At 46.6% G+C, this 22,304-nt stretch overlaps 1 protein-coding gene across 1 annotated transcript in view; it reads left to right on the top strand.

Annotated features, from left to right (window-relative positions):
- VAV1 (vav guanine nucleotide exchange factor 1) overlaps window positions 1–22,304 on the top strand; it is a 63,910-nt gene that overhangs the window by 26,747 nt on the left and 14,859 nt on the right. Inside the window, exons 2-22 of the mRNA XM_055546149.1 lie at window positions 2,156–2,272; window positions 2,772–2,830; window positions 2,948–3,013; window positions 3,171–3,279; window positions 3,371–3,466; window positions 5,134–5,202; window positions 5,387–5,490; window positions 6,400–6,499; window positions 7,215–7,310; window positions 7,536–7,604; window positions 7,878–7,964; window positions 8,064–8,149; window positions 8,776–8,908; window positions 9,711–9,820; window positions 10,692–10,793; window positions 11,042–11,139; window positions 11,233–11,255; window positions 11,583–11,628; window positions 15,061–15,197; window positions 15,532–15,597; window positions 18,613–18,644. Coding sequence (XP_055402124.1) covers window positions 2,156–2,272; window positions 2,772–2,830; window positions 2,948–3,013; window positions 3,171–3,279; window positions 3,371–3,466; window positions 5,134–5,202; window positions 5,387–5,490; window positions 6,400–6,499; window positions 7,215–7,310; window positions 7,536–7,604; window positions 7,878–7,964; window positions 8,064–8,149; window positions 8,776–8,908; window positions 9,711–9,820; window positions 10,692–10,793; window positions 11,042–11,139; window positions 11,233–11,255; window positions 11,583–11,628; window positions 15,061–15,197; window positions 15,532–15,597; window positions 18,613–18,644 — 1,805 coding nt within the window. The remainder of the gene's footprint in view (window positions 1–2,155; window positions 2,273–2,771; window positions 2,831–2,947; window positions 3,014–3,170; window positions 3,280–3,370; window positions 3,467–5,133; window positions 5,203–5,386; window positions 5,491–6,399; window positions 6,500–7,214; window positions 7,311–7,535; window positions 7,605–7,877; window positions 7,965–8,063; window positions 8,150–8,775; window positions 8,909–9,710; window positions 9,821–10,691; window positions 10,794–11,041; window positions 11,140–11,232; window positions 11,256–11,582; window positions 11,629–15,060; window positions 15,198–15,531; window positions 15,598–18,612; window positions 18,645–22,304) is intronic.

The following is a 22,304-nucleotide window of genomic DNA, read 5'->3' as shown; positions in this document are numbered from 1 at the left end:
TGCCAGGCTCCTCTCTCCATGGGGATTCTCCAGGGAGGAATACTGGAGTGGGTTGCCATATATTCTTTTTCAGATTCTTTTCCATTGTAAGTTACTTCAAGAGTATTGAGTATAGTTGCCTGTGCTGTACAGTAGGTCCCTGTTGTTTATTTTATAGTCAATAGTGTGTAAATCCCCATCTCCTAATTTGTTACCCTCTCGGCCTTTCCCCTTTGATAACCAGAAGTGTGTTTTGTATGCCACATGCTTACTCTTTTTCCTTTTTTAACTTCTTATTTTATATTGGAGTATAGTTGATTAACAATGTTGTGTTAGTTTCAGGTTTACAGTCGGGTGATTCAGTGATACATATACATGTATCTGTTCTTTTTCAAATTCTTGTCCCATTTAGGTTGTTACATAATATTGAGCAGAGTTCCCTGTGCATATAATTTTTTTTTTGGGCCACACATTCTCTGACGGGGGATCAAACCTGTGTCCTCTGCACTGGAAGCGCAGAGTCTTAACCACTAGACCACCAGGGAATTCCCAGCCACAGAGTCACTCTTGCAGTTAATAATCTTGGGCAACTTTCCTTCCCTCTTTGAGCCTGCTTCCTTTTAGGTAAAATGGGCATCAAAACTTCACAGGGTTATCAAGAGAATGGAACAAGTCTGAGTGCCCAACCACATAGAGTAGGCATCCCCAAATACAAATATTGTAGAATCACAGAGTTGTTGTTGTTTAGTTGCTAAATCATGTCCGACTCTTTTGTGACCCCATGGACTGTAGCTCCCCAGGCTCCTCTGTCCATGGGATTTTCCCAGGCAAGAATGCTGGCGCTTGTTGCCATTTTCTTCTCCAGGGGATCTTCCCGACCCAGGGATTGAACCTGTGTCTCCTGCATTGCAGGCAGATTCTTTACCACTGAACCACCAGGGAAGCCCATTATAGGTTATTGCTGCTGCTGCTGAGTCGCTTCAGTCGTGTCCAACTCTGTGCGACCCCATAGACGGCAGCCCACCAGGCTCCCCCGTCCCTGGCATTCTCCAGGCAAGAACACTGGAGTGGGTTGCCATTTCCTTCTCCAGTGCATGAAAGTGAAAAGTGAAAGGGAAGTCGCTCAGTCGCGTCGGACTCTTCGCGATCCCATGGACTGCAGCCTCCCAGGCTCCTCCATCCATGGGATTTTCCAGGCAAGAGTACTGGAGTGGGGTGCCATTGCCTTCTCTAACAATAGTATTAGACAACCTTAAATGCTTGCATCTACTATTTTTGAAAATAAAAATATTTTTACATTGCTCTGAAAAAAGACTCTGTAATGACCTACACGGGATCTTAAAAAGAGTGGATATATGTATATGTATAACTGAAAAACTTTATTGGAGAGCAGAAACTAACACAGCATTGTAAATCAACTATACCCCAATAAAAATTAATTAGAAATAAAGTGGTTAATAGTTAAATTTTTTATTGTGGTAAACTATGCATATTTATCATTATATATAAATAAAATAAGTATATTTTGTAAATATAAATAAAATTTTATATGAAAATATACAAATAACATATATATAAAATAAAACAATAATACTTGCCATTTTAACCACTTGTAAGTATACAATTCAGTGGCATTTAATACATTCATCATGTTGTGACACCATCACCACTATATCCAAAACTTTTTCATCATCCCCAACAGAAACTCTGTGCCCATTAAACACAGACTCCCCATCCCCTCCCCCAGCCTCTGGCATGCCCCCCATCCTAATTTCTGTCTCTATGGATGTGCCTTTTCTAGGGACCTTATATAGGTGGTATCGTACACCTTTCATCTTTCTGTGTTTGGCTTATTTCACTTAACATAATGTTTTCAAGGTTTATCTGTGATGCAGCATAAATCAAAATGTAATTCCTTTTCAATGGCTGAGTAACATTCCATTGTTTATATACACCAGATTGTTATCTGTTAATGGTTAACTTTGTATCTTATGAGTTGTACTTCAGCAAAAAAAAATGCCAGGGTAGATGTGGCTTCCAGTACAGCTTGATCTTTCCTGAGAGGGGGCTGTGCCTTCTGTTCCGTCTTCTGTGCAAGACCTCAAGCCCAATGGCCAGGAGTCAACTTCTCCCCTATCCCATTTTGTTTCCTCCAACCTCGTCTCTCTTTCCACAGTTCCTCTGCCTTAAGAATATCCGCACCTTTCTGTCTACCTGCTATGAGAAGTTTGGCCTCAAGCGGAGTGAACTCTTTGAGGCCTTCGACCTCTTCGATGTGCAGGATTTTGGCAAGGTAAGATGGGACTGAGCTGCCTGTGAGATGGACACCTAGAGCCCAAAGACTGGATTTCAATTCATTTCCATGAATGTCTACACTGGACAAACCAAGCGTTGTCAGGGAAGGACTGCTGGGCTAGAACAAGTCATACAGCAGGTGCAAACAGCCTTGCTTGGAACACGTGGAACCCAGTTTGAGTCCCTGTCCCATCACTTGCTGTGTGACCTCAGATTTGTGGCCGTGCCTCTCTGAGCCCTAGGTCCTTTGTAACTTGGAAATAAGATCCCATTCTGTCTGAGTGGTTATGGCGATTGACTAGAACAAAGGGTTCAAGTGGTGGGTGCTCAGTTAAGGGAATGTGGACATGCTGACGTGGGGACATAGGAAGGTGGGAAGATTCTGAATTGGGCTCCCAGGGACATGAAGTCTAACCTCAAGGTCAAGTGCGTGGAGGCTGTGTTCTGGCATGTGGGTGGGCAAGGGGCTTGCTGAGCAGCCTTGGCCCCCATCACAGGTCATCTACACCCTGTCCGCTCTGTCCTGGACCCCGATTGCCCAGAACAAGGGGATCATGTGAGTAACCACGTGAGCTGACAGCTCTGGACCCCGTTCGGCCCTATTCCTCCTCCTTGAAGCCTGCTGCCCACTTGGCCCCCTGGGTCTCTGCTCATACCCTCTTGGTTCCCCCAGGCCCTTCCCCACTGAGGAGAGTGTGGGTGATGAAGACATTTACAGTGGACTGTCCGACCAGATCGAGTGAGTGTCTGAGACCATGATCCTGCCCTGGTGGTCTGAGGAGACAAGTCCCCGCCATGGGGGGTGGGGGTCTGAGGGGACATGGCCTCTCCCTGGGGTGTCGGAGGGTCCCTGGTCTGGGGGCTTCTCTGGCTCCGCCTGACTCCGCGTCCTGCAGCGACACGGTGGAGGAGGATGAGGACCTGTACGACTGCGTGGAGAACGAGGAGGCAGAGGGCGACGAGGTCTACGAGGACCTCATGCGCTCGGAGCCGGTGCCCATGCCGGTGTGTGGGGGCGCAGGACCGGGTTGGGCAGGCTCATGGGTGGGGCGCATCCCCGGGCACCCCAACATCAGCCTCTCCTCCCCACTCTCAGCCCAAGATGACAGAGTATGACAAGCGGTGCTGCTGTCTGCGGGAGATCCAGCAGACGGAGGAGAAGTATACCGACACGCTGGGCTCCATCCAACAGGTGATGCTCCGACCCGGTCCTTGCCAGACGCATGCGCAGAGCGGAGAGGCATCATCCAGCCCACACGGGCTTGGGGATGTTTCCCGTCCTCACTGCTCCGTATTTCTTCGTCTCTCATAGTCTCTGGTCCCCTCTGCGTTGCTCCCTACTTCTCCCTCTGTTTGAATTTCTCTCCTTCTGTGTCTCTTTATCCCTGTCGCCCTCTTTTCCTGTATCTTCATTTGTCCATTTATCTCTATTACTTTCACTTTCTACTTGCTCTTTTTCCTTTGGCCATCTCTCGCTCTTTTTTTTTTTTTTTTTTTTTGCTGCACTGTGTGGCATGTGAGATCTCAGTTCCCTGGACCAGGGATCTAACCCATGCCCCCTGCAGTGGAAGCATGGAGTCTTAAGCACTGGACCACCAGGGAAGTCCCTGGCCATCTCTTTTTTAACCATTTTATTGAGATTTAATCAAAATGCCATACAATTCAGCCATTGAACATCTACAATTTAATATTTTCTGGTATATTCACAAGGGTTTGCCACCATCATCACTGTTTATTTTCAAAAACATTTATTGGAGTATAGTTGATTTACAGTGTTGTATGTGTGCTCAGTCATGTCCAACTCTTTGTGACCCCATGGACTGCAGCCCGCCAGGCTCCTCTGTCCATAGGATTCTCCAGGCAAGAATACTGGAGTGGGTTGTCAGGGCCCTCCTCCAGGGGATCTACCTGTCCTGGGGATTGAACCTGTGTCTCCTGCGTTGGCAGGCAGGTTCTTTGCTACTAGCGCCACCTGGGAACCCCACAAAGTTGTGTGAAGGTGAAGGTGAAGTCGCTCAGTCGTGTCCGACTCTTTGCGACCCCGTGGACTGTAGCCTACCAGGCTTCTACCAGGCTTCTCCGTCCATGGGATTTTCCAGGCAGGAATACTGGAGTGGGTTACCATTTCCTTCTCCAGGGGATCTTCCCAACCCACCACTGTTTAATTTTAGAACGTTTTCTTTTTTTCCTGTTGTGTTGGCCTTGCAGCTTGTGAGATTTTCGTTCCTGGGCCAAGAATTGAACCCAGGCTCTTCTAACCATTGGACAACCAGGAAATTCCCAATTTTAGAACATTTTCATCATCCCTCAAAGAAACCCCATACCCCTTAGCCATCACCCCTTAAACTCTGATTTTCCCCCAGCCCCTCCCTGGCACCCACTAACCTACTTTCTGTCTCTGTGGTGTTACTTATTCTGGACATTTCATCTAAATGAACTCATTCACCGTGTGGCCTTCTGTGCCTGGCTCCTCTCGCTGAACCTCGTGTTTCAAGGCTCATCTACACTGTAGTGAGTGTCATTGCTTCACTCCTTTTTCCGGATGGACCACATTTTGTTATTCATTCATCTGTCGATGGACACGTGGGTTGTTTCTGCTTTGGGAATTTATGATAATAAATTCTGCATGGAACAGTCCTGTACAGGTTTTTTGTGTGGACTTTCTCCATTACTCTTTTCTCTCATTTTCTGTTTCCTTGCCTCTGTCTCTTTCTCTCTACACATCTCTCTCTCCCCCCCAGTCTCTTATGTTTCTATTTGTCCCTTTCCATCTCTGTCTCCTCCTCTCTGTGTCTCTGGGGCTTGCCTGGAAGGAGGAATCTTCCCCTTCTCCATCCTTCTCTCCCCACTCCCCCACAGCATTTTATGAAGCCCTTGCAGCGGTTCCTTAAACCCCAAGACGTCGAGATTATCTTCATCAACATTGAGGTGAGCTGACTGATTACTGCCTTCCCAGGCTTCTGTACAGAGGGGATGGTTTGCTGGCTTCACCTGTCCCTGGGGTGTGGGGGTTGGGAGATGAACCTCGTAGGGTGGGCGGATGATCCTTCTCCCACCCAGCATCCCCAGCTCCAGGCTCCCACCCCAAGCCTCACCCCTTCCCTCCAAGTAGGACCTGCTTCGTGTACACACCCATTTCCTAAAGGAGATGAAGGAAGCCCTGGCCAACCCCGGTGCATCCACCCTCTACCAGGTCTTCATCAAATACAAGGAGAGGTGAGACCCAGGCATCCAGCCCAGACCTCTGGAGGCCACCCTGCCCTGCCCAGGCTGGGCATTCAGGGGACATTGCCCTCATAGACCACCAAGCAGAGAAGGCTTTTCTTTCCTTGCTTGTGGGCACAGTGCTGCTCATCTCTGGTTAAATTCCCAGCTCTTCCTCTTGTGAGCTGTATAGCACTAGAAAGTTGCTTAACCTCTCTGTGCTTCTACTTCTGCATCTCTAAAATCAGTGTGATCCAAAGAATGTACCTCTTTGGGGTTGTGGTGAGGATCGAATAAATTGATGCCTTTTTTTTTTTTTAAGTCTCTCAGTCATGTCTGACTCTTTGTGACCCCATGGACTATACAGTCCATGGAATTCTCCAGGCCAGAATACTGGAGTGTGTAGCCATTCCCTTCTCCAGGGGATCTTTCCAACTGAGGGATCAAACCCAGGTCTCCCGCATTGCAGGCGGATTCTTTACCAGCTGAGCCACTAGGGAAGCCCAAGAATACTGGAGTGGGTAGCCTATCCCATCTCCAGAGGATATTTCTGACCCAGGAATCAAACAGGGGTCTCCTGCACTGCAGGCGGATTCTTTACCAGCTGGGCTACCAGGGAATTCTACAGAGCTTAATGTGGAACTTGGCACACAGTATGTGTTCAATAAATTCTTATTAAATAAATGAACATTAAGCAGAGATGATATGCCAGGTGCTCCACTAAGAGCTTCTTGTGCATTATCTCATTTAATGCTACAATAACCCATATGTGGGAGGTGCTATTGTTATGCCCATTTTACAGACAGGGAGACTGAGGCTCAGCACCATCCAGCTGGGAAGAGGCGGGGCCGGGATTGACACCCAGATCTGCCGGACCTTGGTGCCAGTGTCATTCCCCGGCCGCCTGCCCTCTTCCTGCAGGTTCCTCATCTATGGCCGCTACTGCAGCCAGGTGGAGTCGGCCAGCAAGCACCTGGACCGCGTGGCCACAGCCCGGGAGGATGTACAAATGAAGCTGGAAGTAGGGGATGGGCTTCATCTTTGCGGGGGGAAGTTCTCTCACTTCTTTCCACTCTCTGGGGGGCAGTAGTGGGGAGACTGAGCTGGAGAGAGCATCCCTTCCTGCTGCAGCCCAGCCAGGGGTCTGCCCGCTGAAGGTTTGCAGAGGGAGGTACTGATCAGCCAAGTGGGAGAAACTGACCCCAGCTGAACCCTGTACTCTTGATGGAGCCCTGGTACGAGCCTGAGGTTCTGACACTGACCTGAACTCCGAGGGCACACTGAACCCCAGCCAGAGGCCCAACCCTGGCTGTGCACCAAGTCTGGGCCAAACCCCAGTTCTGGGCTGAGTTCCAACTTCACACAGAGCCCCAATCCCAGCCAAGCCTTGATCCTGGAGGGAGCACGGATCCTGGACTGAACCCCAACCTGGATCCGTTTGTCTAGTGGAAGTTTAGACAGAGTAGGGATGATGAGGGATGGCCAGTGTCTGCTGTCCATTCAATTTCTTTGGTCTCCATCATGGGGACCCTCCAGGCATGTCTACCTCCCTCTCTGGAGCCCCCCTCAGCTGAGGAATCCTGGACATCAACCCCAGGCAGCCTCCAGCTGGTCACCCTCACCCCATAGCGTTCTTCTTTATTTCCTTGGGGAGCGGGAAGAAGAGGCTTCAGGGTCTAGAACAATCCCCACCTGCCTCCACCTCTTCTCACTCACCCCTTTCTCCAACCTCCTAGGAATGTTCTCAGCGCGCCAACAACGGGAGGTTCACCTTAAGGGACCTGTTGATGGTGCCCATGCAGCGAGTGCTCAAATATCACCTCCTGCTCCAGGTGCACAAAGCGGGGAAGGCATGGGCTTCTAGGGGTACACAGATCTCCCTGCAAGGGCTCCTGAGGGCTGGGCTTCCCTTTCTGGGAGGGGATCACTGGGGCTGTGCCCCAGCCTCTAGGGACAGCAGAGGGAGGAAGAATGAGCTGGTGGGCCAGGCTTGTTTGGAAGGCCCCCCAGGAGGAGGGGGCAGGCCCAGGCAATATGCATCTCTGTGGGTCACACAGGAGCTGGTGAAACACACACAGGATGCAACGGAGAAGGACAACTTGCGGCTGGCCCTAGATGCCATGAGGGTGAGTGGTCACACAGAGGGATGGCGGTGCCACCCAGACACCCATGGGTTTAAGACAGGGAGTACCACCCAGGCACGGCCACACCCACGGACCGCCCCCTCCCTCCACCGCCCCCTCCCTCCTGTACCTCAGTGACTCATTCCCAGCATCCCCCTTGGGGACAGTGACATTCTCCTGCTGCCCCCTGCTGGAGGTTGACCCTCTGTGCCCTGCCAGGTGGGGGATAGGGCTGGGGGAGGGGGGCACCCAGGCTCACCCTTGCCCCACCCCCAGGACCTGGCACAGTGCGTAAACGAGGTCAAGCGGGACAATGAGACGCTGCGGCAGATTACCAACTTCCAGCTGTCCATCGAGAACCTGGTGAGGGGGTGGGCGGGGAGGGCTGGGATGTGGCCATGTGGAGATGGGGTGTCATCTCCTCCTGGGGGCCCCTTGCCAGACGTCTTGTCTGCTGTGTAGGACCAGTCTCTAGCCCACTACGGCCGACCCAAGATCGATGGTGAGCTGAAGATAACTTCGGTGGAGAGGCGCTCCAAGATGGACAGGTGGGCGGAGCCAATACGGATCTGGGGCGGAGCCTGGACAGGGGCGGGGCCAGGCTACTGGTTAGGCAGGTGGGTGGAGCCAACACAGATCTAGGATGGAATCTGGGCAAGGGCTTGGTGCTATTTCTAGATAGATAGGTTTTAAAAAATAAGTTAGTTGCCCAGGTGTCTCCGACTCTTTGCAATCCCATAGACTGTAGCCCGCCAGGCTCCTCTCTTCATGGGACTCTCCAGGCAAGAGTACTGGAGTGGGTTGCCATTCCCTTCTCTAGGGGATCTTCCCAACCTAGGGATCGAACCTGGCTTTCCCTCATTGCAGGCAGATTCTTTACCATCTGAGGTAGGCGGGGCCATACGGACCAGTGGGTGGAGCCTAGACTGAGAGGAGAAGCAGAGCCAGCATGGTTGTGTGGGTGGAGCCAAGAAGGACAGGTGGCAGGAACAGCAAGAATCAAATGGGTGAGGTCAAAATAGACAGGTAGGCGTGGCCAAGTTGGCCACTTTGGAGAAGAAGAGCCAGAATCCTAGATTGACAGCAGAGTGGGCCCGGAAAGTGGGAGGGGATCAGGTGGAGAGCTTGTGGGAACTTAGGGAGGAGCCAGACAGGGACACTTGATTGCTTCCAGGTATGCCTTCCTACTTGACAAAGCTCTGCTCATCTGTAAGCGCCGAGGGGACTCCTACGACCTCAAGGACTTTGTGAACCTGCACAGCTTCCAGGTTCGAGATGACTCCTCCGGAGAGAGGGACAACAAGAAGGTAAGGCTCGGAGGTAGTAACTGGGAGACCCCAATGCTGGGGACCCTCAATGCCACTTGAGCTCTCTGCTTGGCCCTTGGAATGCCTCTGTGTGTGTGTGTGTGTGATTTAGCACTGAAACATGTATATTATCATATGTGAAATAGATCACCAGTCCAAGTTCGATGCATGAAACAGGGCACTCAAAGCCGGGACCCTGGGACAACTCTGAGGGATGGGATGGGGAGGGAGGTGGGAGGGAGGTTCAGGATGGGGGACACATGTACACCCTTGGCTGATTCATGTCAGTGTATGGCAAAAATCACTACAATGTTGTAAAGTAAGTAGTCTCCAATTAAGAGAAATAAATTAATTTTAAAAATATAATTTATTTATTTTGGCCACGTGGCATGTGGGATCTTAGTTCCCCCATCAAGTATCTGACTCATGCCCCCTGCAGTGGAAGTGCAGAGTCTTAACCACCGGACAGCTACGGAAGTCCCAAGTGTGATTTTGTTTTGTAATTTAAACAATTTTTTATTTAAATTTGTTTTTAATTGGAGGATAATTGCTTTACAATATTGTGTTGGTTTCTGTCGTACATCAGTGTGAATCAGCCATAGGTATAAGTATGCATGTGTATGAATCTAGATTTGTGGATGTGTATTTGCTTCTCCTGGGAAGCCCTTTACACGGCTCTCCTGGGGACAGACAGGCTGTAGTTGGCTTGACCCCTTCTTCCCCAGAGCAGTAGGGTCAATGGGCATGTGGTCCCACCCTCTGCAGGGTGGGTGCCTTCATTTTAAACCCTGCTTCTCTGCAGTGGACTCACATGTTCCTCCTGATTGAGGACCAAGGTGCCCAGGGCTATGAGCTGTTCTTCAAGACACGAGAACTAAAGAAGAAGTGGATGGAGCAGTTCGAGATGGCCATGTGAGACCCCCTCCTCCTCCATCTTTCCATCCTCAGAGGACTTTAGGCAGTTTTGGGGCTTTAGTCTCACCCTGCCATGGGGTCACTCAGAACCTCAGTTTCTTCCTCTGGGAAGTGGGAGGGACAGGCTTTCAAGACAGTCTGCATCCCCAGAATGCCAAGTGTTCACAATTTTCCATCACCAGTCTGGAAATCCTTCCTCCTTGTCTTCCTCCTCCTTCTCTTTCTTGAGATGACATTCACATAACAAAAACTTAGCCATTTTAAAGTGCACAATTCTGGGACTTCCCTGGCAGTTCAATGGTTGAAACTCCCCCTTCCAGTGCAGGGGGGTGTGAGTTCAATCCCTGGTCAGGGAACTAAGATCCTACATGCCTTGTGGCCAAAAAACCAAAACATAAGAAATAGAAGCAATATTGTAACACATTCAATAAAGACTTTTAAAATGGTCCACATTAAAAAAAATCTTTTAAAAAAGTGCACAATTCAGTGGTATTCGGTAAATTCACACTGTGCAACCATCACCTCTATCTAGTTCGAGAATATCTTCAAACCCCCAGATGAGACCCTGCACTCAAGCAGTGATCCCTTCCTGTTTTCCCTACTCCCAGCCCCTGGCACCCACTCACCCACTTTCTGTCTCCACCTATGTTCACTGAAGCACTATTCACTAGCAAAATGGTCACAATCCAACGGTCCATCAGTGGGTGCATGGAGAAATGCAATAGGGCATATCCATGCAATGGAACAGTATTTAGCCATAAAAAAGGAAAGAGGTCTTGATCCATCCAGGCTACAGCGTGTACTGGTACGTCATTGCCTTTAATGGCTGAATCCTGTTCCACTGCATGGAATTCTCTTCCCTTGCCAGCTCCAACATCTACCCTGAGAACGCCACTGCCAATGGTCATGACTTCCAGATGTTTTCCTTTGAGGAGACCACATCCTGCAAGGCTTGCCAGATGCTGCTGAGGTGGGAATCTGGGAGGATGGACCTGGTTGCTGGGGTGGGTTGTCCCTTCCTCTTTGGGGTGGGGGGGCTCCCCTGGCCATCATGCCCCTGAGTTGGGAGGGGGGGAGGCTGTCCTTTGATCTTCAGCTTCTCTGTCTCTCTTCTGCTCTAAAAACACCCAAAGGGGCCCTTTATGTTGCTGGCAAAATGATTGGCTGTGTTTGTTCAGCATCACTGACTCCTTCCTTTATCTTCTCCTTGCATCTCAGAGGCACTTTCTATCAGGGGTACCGCTGTCAACGGTGCCGAGCACCTGCACACAAGGAGTGTCTTGGAAGGGTCCCTCCGTGTGGTCGACATGGACAAGGTACTAGGGGACTGAGGTGGGAGGTGGGTTTCTGCATGAGGGTTCCCCCGACACCATTCTAACCAGTATATCTGTATATTTACCCTCTCATAGATTATTCAGGAACTATGAAGAAGGTGAGACCCCCCATGTGCATGGAAATTGGGGCAGGAGTCAGGAAGGAAGGACCTGGGAGACTCTATCAGTGGGTGTGGCTCTTGGCTGGATGCCCAGTTGATCCCTGGGTCTAGAAGATTCCCTGGAGGAGGAAATGGCAACCCACTCCACTATTCTTGCCTGGGAAATCCCATGGACAGAGGAGCCTGGCAGGCTACAGTCCTGGGGCTGCAAAGAGTCTGACACAACTGAGTGACTGAGCAGGCACACCCGCAGGCAAATAAGGGTTGAGGAGCCCCCAGACGGGGTACAGATAGTCATGCTTGCTCTTTTGTCTTTCCCTCCAGGATAAGCCACATCGGCGGGCTCAAGACAAAAAGAGGAATGAGCTAGGTGAGTCAGCAGGGGACGCTGTGCAGGGCAGAAAGAAATCTAGTCTTTGCCTCGGTGATGCTGACCTAGGGAGAGATCTCAACAATTATGTTAATGACCACATAACATCCTACTTATAAAGCATCTGTTCTAGTCCCAGAAACTTGAAAGGAATTTTTAAATAGCAAAGTCAGTTTGTTATTAGCTTTGCTTAAACACTGTGAAGGGGGTGCTTGGAACATGGCAATCCTTGTTACCATGTTCTTGCCTCCCATTCACTTTTTTATGTATACAGATGTTTTTTAAAATTGAAGTTTGGTTGAATAAAGTCTTGCCCTACTCACCTCCTGCTTCTTAGGCTTTGCACATGCTGTTCCCTCTGCCTGGACCACTCCTGCCTCCTCATTCATCTAACTCCACCTCATCTTTCAAGCGTCCACTTTAATGCCTCCTCCTCTGAGCAGCCTTCCCTGATGGCTCAGACTCATCAGGTCTCCCACTGTGATGCTCTGGAAAACCCTCTACTCCTTCCACCTCAACTAGAATAACTTAGCCAAACCCTGTCTCCCACTACCCACCTGGGAGCTTACAGTGATTCAGGTATACAGCTAAGTGATTTAGTTATACAGATATTTTTCAGATTCTTTTCCATTGTAGGTTATTATAAGATATTGAATATAGTTCCCTGTATTATAAGTAGGTCCTTGTTGTTCATCTCTTTATATATAGTAGTGTCCATCTGTCCATCTCAAATTCCCAGTTTATTCCTCCACCCCCTCCCACTCACCTTTTTTATTCACTGGCCACCCTCCCTTTTTTGGTTTGCTGACAAACTCCATCTGTAGTCTTAGCTGGCTGGGCACACCTCATGCCCTCTCCCATTGATCCTGTGTCACAGAATCTTATCATAATAGGGTGGTCTCAGCAAAGCATCAGTTCAGTTCAGTCGCTCAGTCATGTCCAACTCTTTGCGACCCCATGAATCGCAGCATGCCAGGCCTCCCTGTCCGTCACCGACTCCCGGAGTTCACCCAGACTCACATCCATCGAGTCAGTGATGCCATCCAGCCATCTCATCCTCTGTCGTCCCCTTCTCCTCCTGCCCCCAATCCCTCCCAGCATCAGAGGCTTTTCCAGTGAGTCAACTCTTCGCATGAGGTGGCCAAAGTACTGGAGTTTCAGCTTTAGCATCGTTCCTTCCAAAGAAATCCCAGGGCTGATCTCCTTCAGAATGGACTGGTTGGATCTCCTTGTAGTCCAAGGGGCTCTCAAGAGTCTTCTCCAACACCACAGTTCAAAAGCATCAATTCTTTGGTGCTCAGCCTTCTTCACAGTCCAACTCTCACATCCATACATGACCACAGGAAAAACCATAGCCTTGACTAGACAGACCTTTGTTGGCAAAGTAATGTCTCTGCTTTTCAATATACTATCTAGGTTGGTCATAACTTTCCTTCCAAGGAGTAAGCATAGTCCACCTGAAAGGTAGGGAGCAGGAGGTGCAGTTTGACCAAGCCAGAATTCTTTTTAGCCTGGGCGGGGGGTGGTGGTGGAAAGGCTGGATTCATGTATATGTTAACAGTGTCTATGGGATCACAGTCATGATGAGCAATTTTTATTCAGTATCTATTGTATATATCCTCTGAAGTAAATTGATGACTAAAACAGGATACTTCCTGTCCTCCCAAAGCTCCTAGGTGGGTAGCAGGAGACAGGGTTTGGCTAAGTTATTCTAGTTGAGGTGGAAGGAGTAGAGGGTTTTCCGGAGCATCACAGTGGGAGACTTGATAAGTCTGAGCCATCAGGGAAGGCTGCTCAGGGGAGGAGGCATTAAAGTGGACACTTGAAAGATGAGGTGGAGTTAGATGGATGAGGAGGCAGGAGTGGTCCAGGCAGAGGGAACAGCATGTGCAAAGCCTAAGAAGCAGGAGGTGAGTAGGGCAAGACTTTATTCAAGAACTAGGGGGGACCTCCCAGGTGGACCAGTGGTTAAGAATTTGCCTTGCAATGAAGGAGGTGCGGATTTGATTCCCGGCCAGGGAGCAAAGATCCTGCATGGTGCACAGTGCGGCCACAGAGTAAAAAAAAAGACCTTGGTGTGGCCAAGAAAAATAAACTCTTTGCTCAGAATCAATGTAAAGATTCAGTTTCATATCTGTCATTCTATATCTATCTTGATAGATATCTATAGATAGCTATAGTTCTATATCTATAGCTATAGGTACTTCAGCTTTATTTGTAACAGTTAAAAATTAGAAACAACTCAAATATGGTCAACAGTGGGAATACATATATGATATATACTATATATGTATATAATGTAATAATATATATGTATAAAATCAGCTGTATAAAAAAATGTATATATTAACTTTACTGGTCAAAAAACAGAAACAACCAAGATGTCCTCAGTAGGAGATAATATATATGAATGTGTGTATGTGTGTATATATCCATCATACAGATACTTAAACATATGTATATGTTCACATATATGTTTGCATATATATACACACATACTCTTGCTCATATCCATTTTATGTGGGTATATATAATTATCATTTTCTATTGAGACAGAAATATGTAATTTTCTATAATTTCCTATTGAGATATATATAATGTTCTATGAGACAGAAATATTTCTATTGAGATAGAAAATACATACCATAAGGTGTGTAAGATGAATAAATCTTAAGAGTATGACTCACTGAATCTCTACCCGTGTAACCACCACTCAGATCAATATACAGGACACTTTCATCATCATGGAAAGTTTTATTGGCTGGTGCTGGTCATACGCGCTGCTAGTCTGTCCTGTCTCCCATAGGGAACCACTTTCTGACCTCTATCAGCATAGATTAGTTTTGCCTGCCCTTTAACTTTACACAAATGAAGTTGTATAGCATGGACTCTCACAGCGTATTAGCGTATCTGCTTGAAGCAGTCACTTGTTCTTTTTCATTGCTGCATTGTATTCCATGATATGGTTATTTCATGCTGTGTTTATCCATCTTCTTAAAGACATTGGGTATGTTGCACATTTTTTGGCTCTTGTGAATAGAGCTGCTGTGAACATTCTTCATCTATGACTCTCTGGGGACCTGTGTTTCGTTTCTCTGGGTGATGTATTCATGAGTGGAATTAGCTTCAGTGAATACTGCCCAGCAGTTTTCCAAAGTGGGTTCCTACTAGTCATGCAGGAATGAGCTGTGGAGTCATGGCCACCCTTCCCGTTTATGCAAAAAAAATTATTTTAGATGCTTTCATATTAAAAACTTCTTCAAATTAAAAACAAAAAAAGAATCCAGGAATCCAGGTGACTTCCAGTTGCTCCACATCCTTGCTGCCACTTGGTATTGTCTGTCTTCTTAACTTCTGCCATCCTGCTGGGTGGCGAGACTTGGGTGTGAAAGTCCTGGACTTCTCTGTATCATCCCCTCCCCTTCCCTCCAGGCCTGCCCAAAATGGAGGTGTGCCAGGAATACTACGGGCTGCCCCCACCCCCTGGAGCCATTGGACCTTTTCTACGCCTCAACCCAGGAGACATTGTGGAGCTCACTAAGGCTGAAGCCGAACAGAACTGGTGGGAGGTACAGGCTGGGGCCATGGGAATGACAGGGAAGGACCTGAATGAGGGGTTAGGGTGTAGGTGGCCTCCGGAGTGGGATCATGCTCCCACTGAACTCTGGCAATGGAAATTTGCTCCAGGCAGGGTGATGTCTATGGGGATTTGTGGGGCTGACCTGGCCCTTCTGGGCTGGTGGTATTCCCAAAAGTTGATACTGGTTGGTCCCTCTCTGGGTCATTCCAGGTCATGGAGAGGTAGATGGCCAAGCAGAGTGGCTGTTGGGTGAAAGATGGATACACACAAACATTGTGGCTGCCTGTAACCTCTCTGTCCATCTCTCCCTTCCATCTTTTTAGGGAAGGAATATATCTACCAATGAAGTTGGCTGGTTTCCCTGCAATAGAGTCAAGCCCTATGTGCATGTGAGTGCCTCAGTCTGGTTGGAGTGAGGGCACGGGGGTGCAGAGGGCGTCCTGTGAGGATGGGCAGCACTGAGGGAAATGCTCCTGAGATCAGGAGGGGCTGCCCATCATGGTGTGTCACTCCCTACCTTGCTGACTGAGCCCAGAGAGGGGTTCACCCTGGGAAGGATGACCAGTCCTTTTCTCCTTGGTTCTTTTTATTTTTAACGTTTCAGTTTTTATTACATACACATGAACATATGACTTTTTAAAATTAACCTTTAATTTTGTTTTGGAGTATAGCCAGTGAACAATGTCGTGATGGTTTCAGGTGGACAGAAAAGGGACTCAGTCATACATACATGTATCCATTCTCCCCCAAACCCTGCTCCCGTCCAGACTGCCACATAACATTGAGCAGAGTTCCCTGTGCTACACAGCAGATCCTTGTTGGTTATCTATTTTAAATATAGCAGGGTATACATGTCCATACCAAACTTCCCAACCCTCCCTTTCTCCCATCCTTTCCTCAGCAACCATAAGTTTATTCTCTAAGTTCTTGTGAGTCTGTTTCTGTTTTCTAAATAAGTTCCTTTGTATCATGTCTTTTTAGATTTAGCATAAAAATGGATGTCATACGATGTCTCTGCTTCTCTGTCTGACTTATTTCACTCAGTATGACCATCTCTGTGCTTAGTTTCTCAGTCCTGTCTGACTCTTTGTGACCCCATGGACTATTAGCCCTCAGGCTCCTCTGTCCATGGGATTCTCCAGGTGAGTATACTGGAGTGGGTTGCCATGCCTTCCTCCAGGGGATCTTCCCAACCCAGGGATCGAACCTAGGTCTCCCACATTACAGGTGGATTCTTTACCAGCTGAGCCACCAGAGAAGCCAATCTCTAGTTCCATCTATATTGTGCAAATGGCATTATTTTGTTCTTTTTAATGGCTGGGTAATATTTCATTTTATATATGTACTACATCTTCTTTGTCCATTCCTCTGACAATGGACATTTAGGCTGCTTCCATGTCTTGGCTATTGTAAACAGCACAGCAATGAATATTTGGGTACATGTATCCTTTTGGACCAAGTTTTTCCCTGTATATGTGCCTAGGAGTGGGATTTCAGAGTCGTATGGTAGCTCTGTTTTTAGTTTTTTAAAGAACCTCCATCCTTGAATCTTCTCCATCACTTGGGGAAGGAACAGGGGTTCAGAAGGCTGGCCAACCCCTGCATTCCTTCAGAGGCACCAAACAGAGTCATCTACGGGGTTGCGTCCCCTGGGCCTCCTCGTGCAGGGACCAGGCCTGCCCACCGCTCTGTCTAGCGCGTGTCTTTCTTCACCTGTCTCCCACTCTCTTGATTTCCTCATCTTGATAATGACTTCAAATCTTCCCCACTCTCCCCAAACCTCATTCTTCCTCACTACCCCCTGACCACTTTGTAGCCCTCATAGGAGCCTGCAGAAAGAAAGTCTCTCCCATTTTTTTTTTTTTTTGCTTTCATTTTATGTAATTTCAGACTTCGAGAAAAGTCATGAGAATAATGCGAAGAACGTTCATACATCTGTTAGTCAGATCACCAATTGTTAACATTTTGTCTCATTGTCTCTGTCATCTTTCTCTGAACATTTCATTTATTTAGAAAATGTCTATTATTTGTTTTTTCTTGAGACTCTTCAAAATAAGTTTATAGACACATTTCCCCTTTAATCTGAATACCTGCTGAGAACAGGAACTTTCTCTTGTATATACATAGCGTGATTTTTGAAAACATGAAATTCAGCATGGACATTCTACTATTATAAATTATCACATATTAGAAATTATAATATATAAATTATATATTACATAATTCAGAGTATGTATTTACACTTTACCAATTTTCCAAAAAATATCTTTTGCTTTTTTTTTTTTTTTGGCTTAGGGTCCTTTCTCCATTGTGGAGTTGCATTATGAATTTCTAACTCCATCATTCCTCCTAAGTTATTAGCTGATATTCTATTGTAAAGAACTGTCTCTTCTATGTATCTGTGTATTATGTATGTATCTATAATCAATCAATCATCTTTGTATCTATGAATCTGTCAGTTACCTGACAGATTCATGCATATCTATGTATCTGTGTGTCTATCCATGTATCCATTTGCATCTATGTATCAATTATCTATGGATCTATCTAATAATCATCTATGTATTTATCTGTGTATCTATGTATATACCAATCAACCATCTGTGTATCTATGTACTTGTGTATTCATCCATTATCTATGTATCTATCTATATAGCCATCTCTGTATCAATCATCTATGTGTCTATCTGTGTATCTGTTTGTTATCTATCTCAGGAAATGTTCCTGGATTTTTATTTTAATATTGTCCCAGCCTGGACCAGTGGGCTTAGGGCTTCCCTGGTGGCTCAGAGAGTAAAGCATCTGCCTGTAATGCGGGAGACCTGGGTTCGATCCCTGGGTGCGGAAGATCCCCTGGAGAAGGAAATGGCAACCCACTCCAGTACGCTTGCCTGGAAAATTCCATGGATGGAGGAGCCTGGGAGGCTATAGTCCATGGGGTCTCAAAGAGCTGGACATGATTGGGCAACTTCACTGGTTCACTGGACCAGTGGGAGCCCCTTCAGGCTGGCTCCTCTGTCCTTTTGACATAACCTCATTGTTCTCTGAGCCCTTCTTTACTTTTTAGCACAAGAACACACTGCTCTTGTACTGTTTCTGCCCCAATCTTGGAATCAACCATTTTCCCAAGGAGCCAGGATCCTTTCGGTGGGACTTGGCATTCACACATCAAGATCTGGACGTCTTTCCAATTTCTGCCTACACATGTAGCTGCCTCTTTAAAGCTGATTTATTTGGGAGGGGTGGACTGATCTCTCCCACTGGATTCTGGAGCTGTATTTCCAGAGAAGAGCACAGTGCCCGGCACATAATGTCTATTCTATAATGAATGAATGCAGTGTCCTGAAGTCTGTTGCCATGCTGAACCCTTTTCCCTAAGTCTCGATCTCTGTCTGTGTCCCCAGGGTCCCCCTCAGGACCTGTCCGTTCATCTCTGGTGAGTAGAACCATCTTATTTTTAACTTGGGGTGCTTTGGGGTGGATGTTTGGGCTGAACATTGGGGTGCCACAAGGGGCTGCAAACAAGTCAGTTATTCATTCTTCAAACTTTGGGCCTTAACTACTGGGTCCAGCCCTACACCGGGGGCTGCTGAGGAGAGAGCACAGACCAAAGAGGGTCCTTGATTTTGGGATATTCGGTTCTAATGGAAAGAAAATGATGGTGACAATATAATGGGAGCTTCTTCTCCCTCTCCACTTGCCTTTTTTTGAGAACCTACTGCTTAGAGTACAATGAGGGATGGAGGTTTATACTGTTGCTTTGGAGCCCACTGACTTCGGTTCCAATCCTGACTCTAACATTATCCAGCTGTGTGACCTTTAGCCAGTAACTCAGCTTCTCTGAGCTTCAGCTTTCCTCCCTGGAAAACAGATTCATAGGGCTGTTAAGAAGTTTCCATGAGCCTGTAAAGTGCTTAGCTCTATTCCTGACATGCAAAAAGCACTTTATTATCTATTCTTATTAGCATTAGCTGTTATGACTACATTTCATCCATTGTAAAATGCATATTTTTTACTCTCACTGTTTAATGCCTCTGGCATTGGAATGGCTCTTACAATTAGTGGTGTCTCAGTTCTTCTGCTTAATTTTATGGGTGCGTGTGTGTGCTAAGTCGCTCAGTTGTGTCAGACTCTGTGACCTCATGGACTGTAATCTGCCAGGCTCCTCTGTCCAGGCAAGAATACTGGAGTGGGTAGCCATTCCCTTCTCCGGGCAGATTCTTTACCATCTGAGCCACTAGGGAAACCAGTAATTTTTATTTCATAATTGCCCGTGAAAGCATGGTGTATTTTACAATGATTGGTATCTTAGACTTGACGCACTGTGGTATTGTTTTTATGACCACTGTGTCAGCATTTTAAGGGCAATTCTTGTAATAATGCTTTGAGTGCATACTCCTCTTAATCTCTTTCTGCAATGGAGGAAACCAAGACTCAGAGAAAAGCAAGTAACTTGGTCAGTGTCACAAAGCAAGGAAGTGAAAGAGGTGGGATTCGAACCCAAGTCTGCTGGGCTTCAAAGCCCAACCTTATTACACAAAGGGCCTAATAACGCTCCCGTGTGGTGAACACCCACCACGTATGAGGCGCTTCAACTGCGTCTTTGCCTTTTGTCAAAAATGTTCCTCTGTGATGGGCAGTTTTATCTCCTCTTTTCAGAGAAGGAAATTAGGTCTGGGAGGAGCACACTCAGGTCCCGAGGTCACAGAGCAACCGGGTGGTGGATCCAGGGTTTAAACTGTGTTCACCTGAGGCAGGGCGCTCACTCTATCCCTGCCTGGCCAGATGCGGTAAAATGAGGCCACTGCGGCCGGAACTGGGGCGAGGAGAGAGCGAGACCCTGACTTTGGGTGCAGCAAGGATTTAAGGGGGTGCCAAAACCTCAGACTTTGAGAGCCATACTGTTTTTTTTTCTGTGTGTGTGTGTGAGCCATACTCTTTTTTTTTTTTTTTTTTTTATTAAAAACAAAAGCAATGGGAAAAAAAAACAGCTATGATGGGCAGACTATCAAAACTGTAAATCAAGGCAGGATATGACAGGGCTGGGAGTAGGGAAAGGTGAATTGCAGTCAGCCAGGCACATGCAGAGTCAGGTCTTGTCCTTATTTGAAGTTTTGACATTTTATTCATCACGGATTTTTTTTCAATTTAGTTTTAAAATTGAGGTAAAATTCACGTGACATAAAATTAACCATTTAAAGTGGCATTTATGTTATTATTTACACTTATATTACATATTCACATTTATCAATATAACTATATATTGCATAATGTAGTTCAGTTCAGTTCAGTTCAGTCGCTTAGTCATGTCCGACTCTTTGCGACCCCATGAATCGCAGCACACCAGGCCTCCCTGTCCATCACCAACTCCCGGAGTTCACTCAGACTCACGTCCATCAAATTGGTGATGCCATCCAGCCATCTCATCCTCTGTTGTCCCCTTCTCCTCCTGCCCCCAATCTCTCCCAGCATCAGAGTCTTTTCCAAAGAGTCAACTCTTCGCATGAGGTGGCCAAAGTACTGGAGTTTCAGCTTTAGCATCGTTCCTTCCAAAGAAATCCCAGGGCTGATCTCCTTCAGAATGGACTGGTTGGATCTCCTTGCAGTCCAAGGGACTGTCAAGAGTCTTCTCCAACACCACAGTTAATAAGCATCAATTCTTTTTCTTCACAGTCCAACTCTCACATCCATACATGACTACTGGAAAAACCATAGCCTTGACTAGACGGACCTTTGTTGGCAAAGTAATGTCTCTGCTTTTGAATATGCTATCTAGGTTGGTCATAACTTTTCTTCCAAGGAGTAAGCGTCTTCTAATTTCATGGCTGCAGTCACCATCTGCAGTGATTTTGGAGCCCCCAAAAATAAAGTCTGACACTGTTTCCCCATCTATTTGCCACGAAGTGATGGGACCAGATGCCATGATCTTCGTTTTCTGAATGTTGAGTTTTAAGCCAACTTTTTCACTCTCCTCTTTCACCTTCATCAAGAGGCTTTTTAGTTCCTATTCACTTTCTGCCATAAGAGTGGTGTCATCTGCATATCTGAGGTTATTGATATTTCTCCCGGCAATCTTGATTCCAGCTTGTGCTTCTTCCAGCCCAGCGTTTCTCATGATGTACTCTGCATATAAGTTAAATAAGCAGGGTGACAATATACAGCCTTATAATGTAGTTAGTTATATATTAAATATACAGCCTATAATGTAGTTAGTTATATATTAAAATATATAATGTAATTATATATATAATTAATACATATTAGGTTATATGTGTATATGATGGGAAGCCCTGATGGTTCTGCAGTAAAGAATCTACCTGCCAATATTTGACAATGCAGGAGATGCAGGTTTGATCCCTGGCTGGGGACGGTCCCCTGGATAAGGAAATGACAGCCCACTTCAGTATTCTTGCCTGAGAAATCCCATGGACAAAGAAGCCTGGCCAGCTATAGTGCATGGGATGGCAAAGAGTCAGACACGATTTAGAGACTTAACAACAAAAATGTATGATTAACATATATTATTTATGTTATATTCACACTTAGAGCATATAGGCATATTCACACATATATTATCTGTAATTATATGGTATATAATATAAATTGTTATATATTTACATACACATTCATTTTATATATAATAAATAATTCATATTTATATCATAAATGCATTATATATAGTTAGTATATATTATTTATGTTGCATACTAATTCCATACATACTGTCTATAATTGTATGCTGCTGCTGCTAAGTCGCTTCAGTTGTGTCCGACTCTGTGCGACCCCATAGACGGCAGCCCACCAGGCTCCCCCGTCCCTGGGATTCTCCAGGCAAGAGCACTGGAGTGGGTTGCCATTTCCTTCTCCAATGCATGAAAGTGAAAAAATAAAGTGAAGTCGCTCAGTCGTGTCCGACTCCTAGCGACCCCATGGACTGCAGCCCACCAGGCCCCTCTGTCCATGGGATTTTCCAGGCAAGAGTACTGGAGTGGGGTGCCATCGCCTTCTCCGTAATTGTATAGTATATAATATATATTATGTGTTATATATTAATGTTTATATTTATAGCATAAACACATTGACATCATATTTATAT

This window comes from Bubalus kerabau, chromosome 1 (genome assembly GCF_029407905.1).
Source record: "Bubalus kerabau isolate K-KA32 ecotype Philippines breed swamp buffalo chromosome 1, PCC_UOA_SB_1v2, whole genome shotgun sequence".
NCBI classification, from domain to species: Eukaryota; Metazoa; Chordata; class Mammalia; order Artiodactyla; family Bovidae; genus Bubalus; species Bubalus kerabau.
This window is presented reverse-complemented; position numbering and strand designations above follow the sequence as displayed.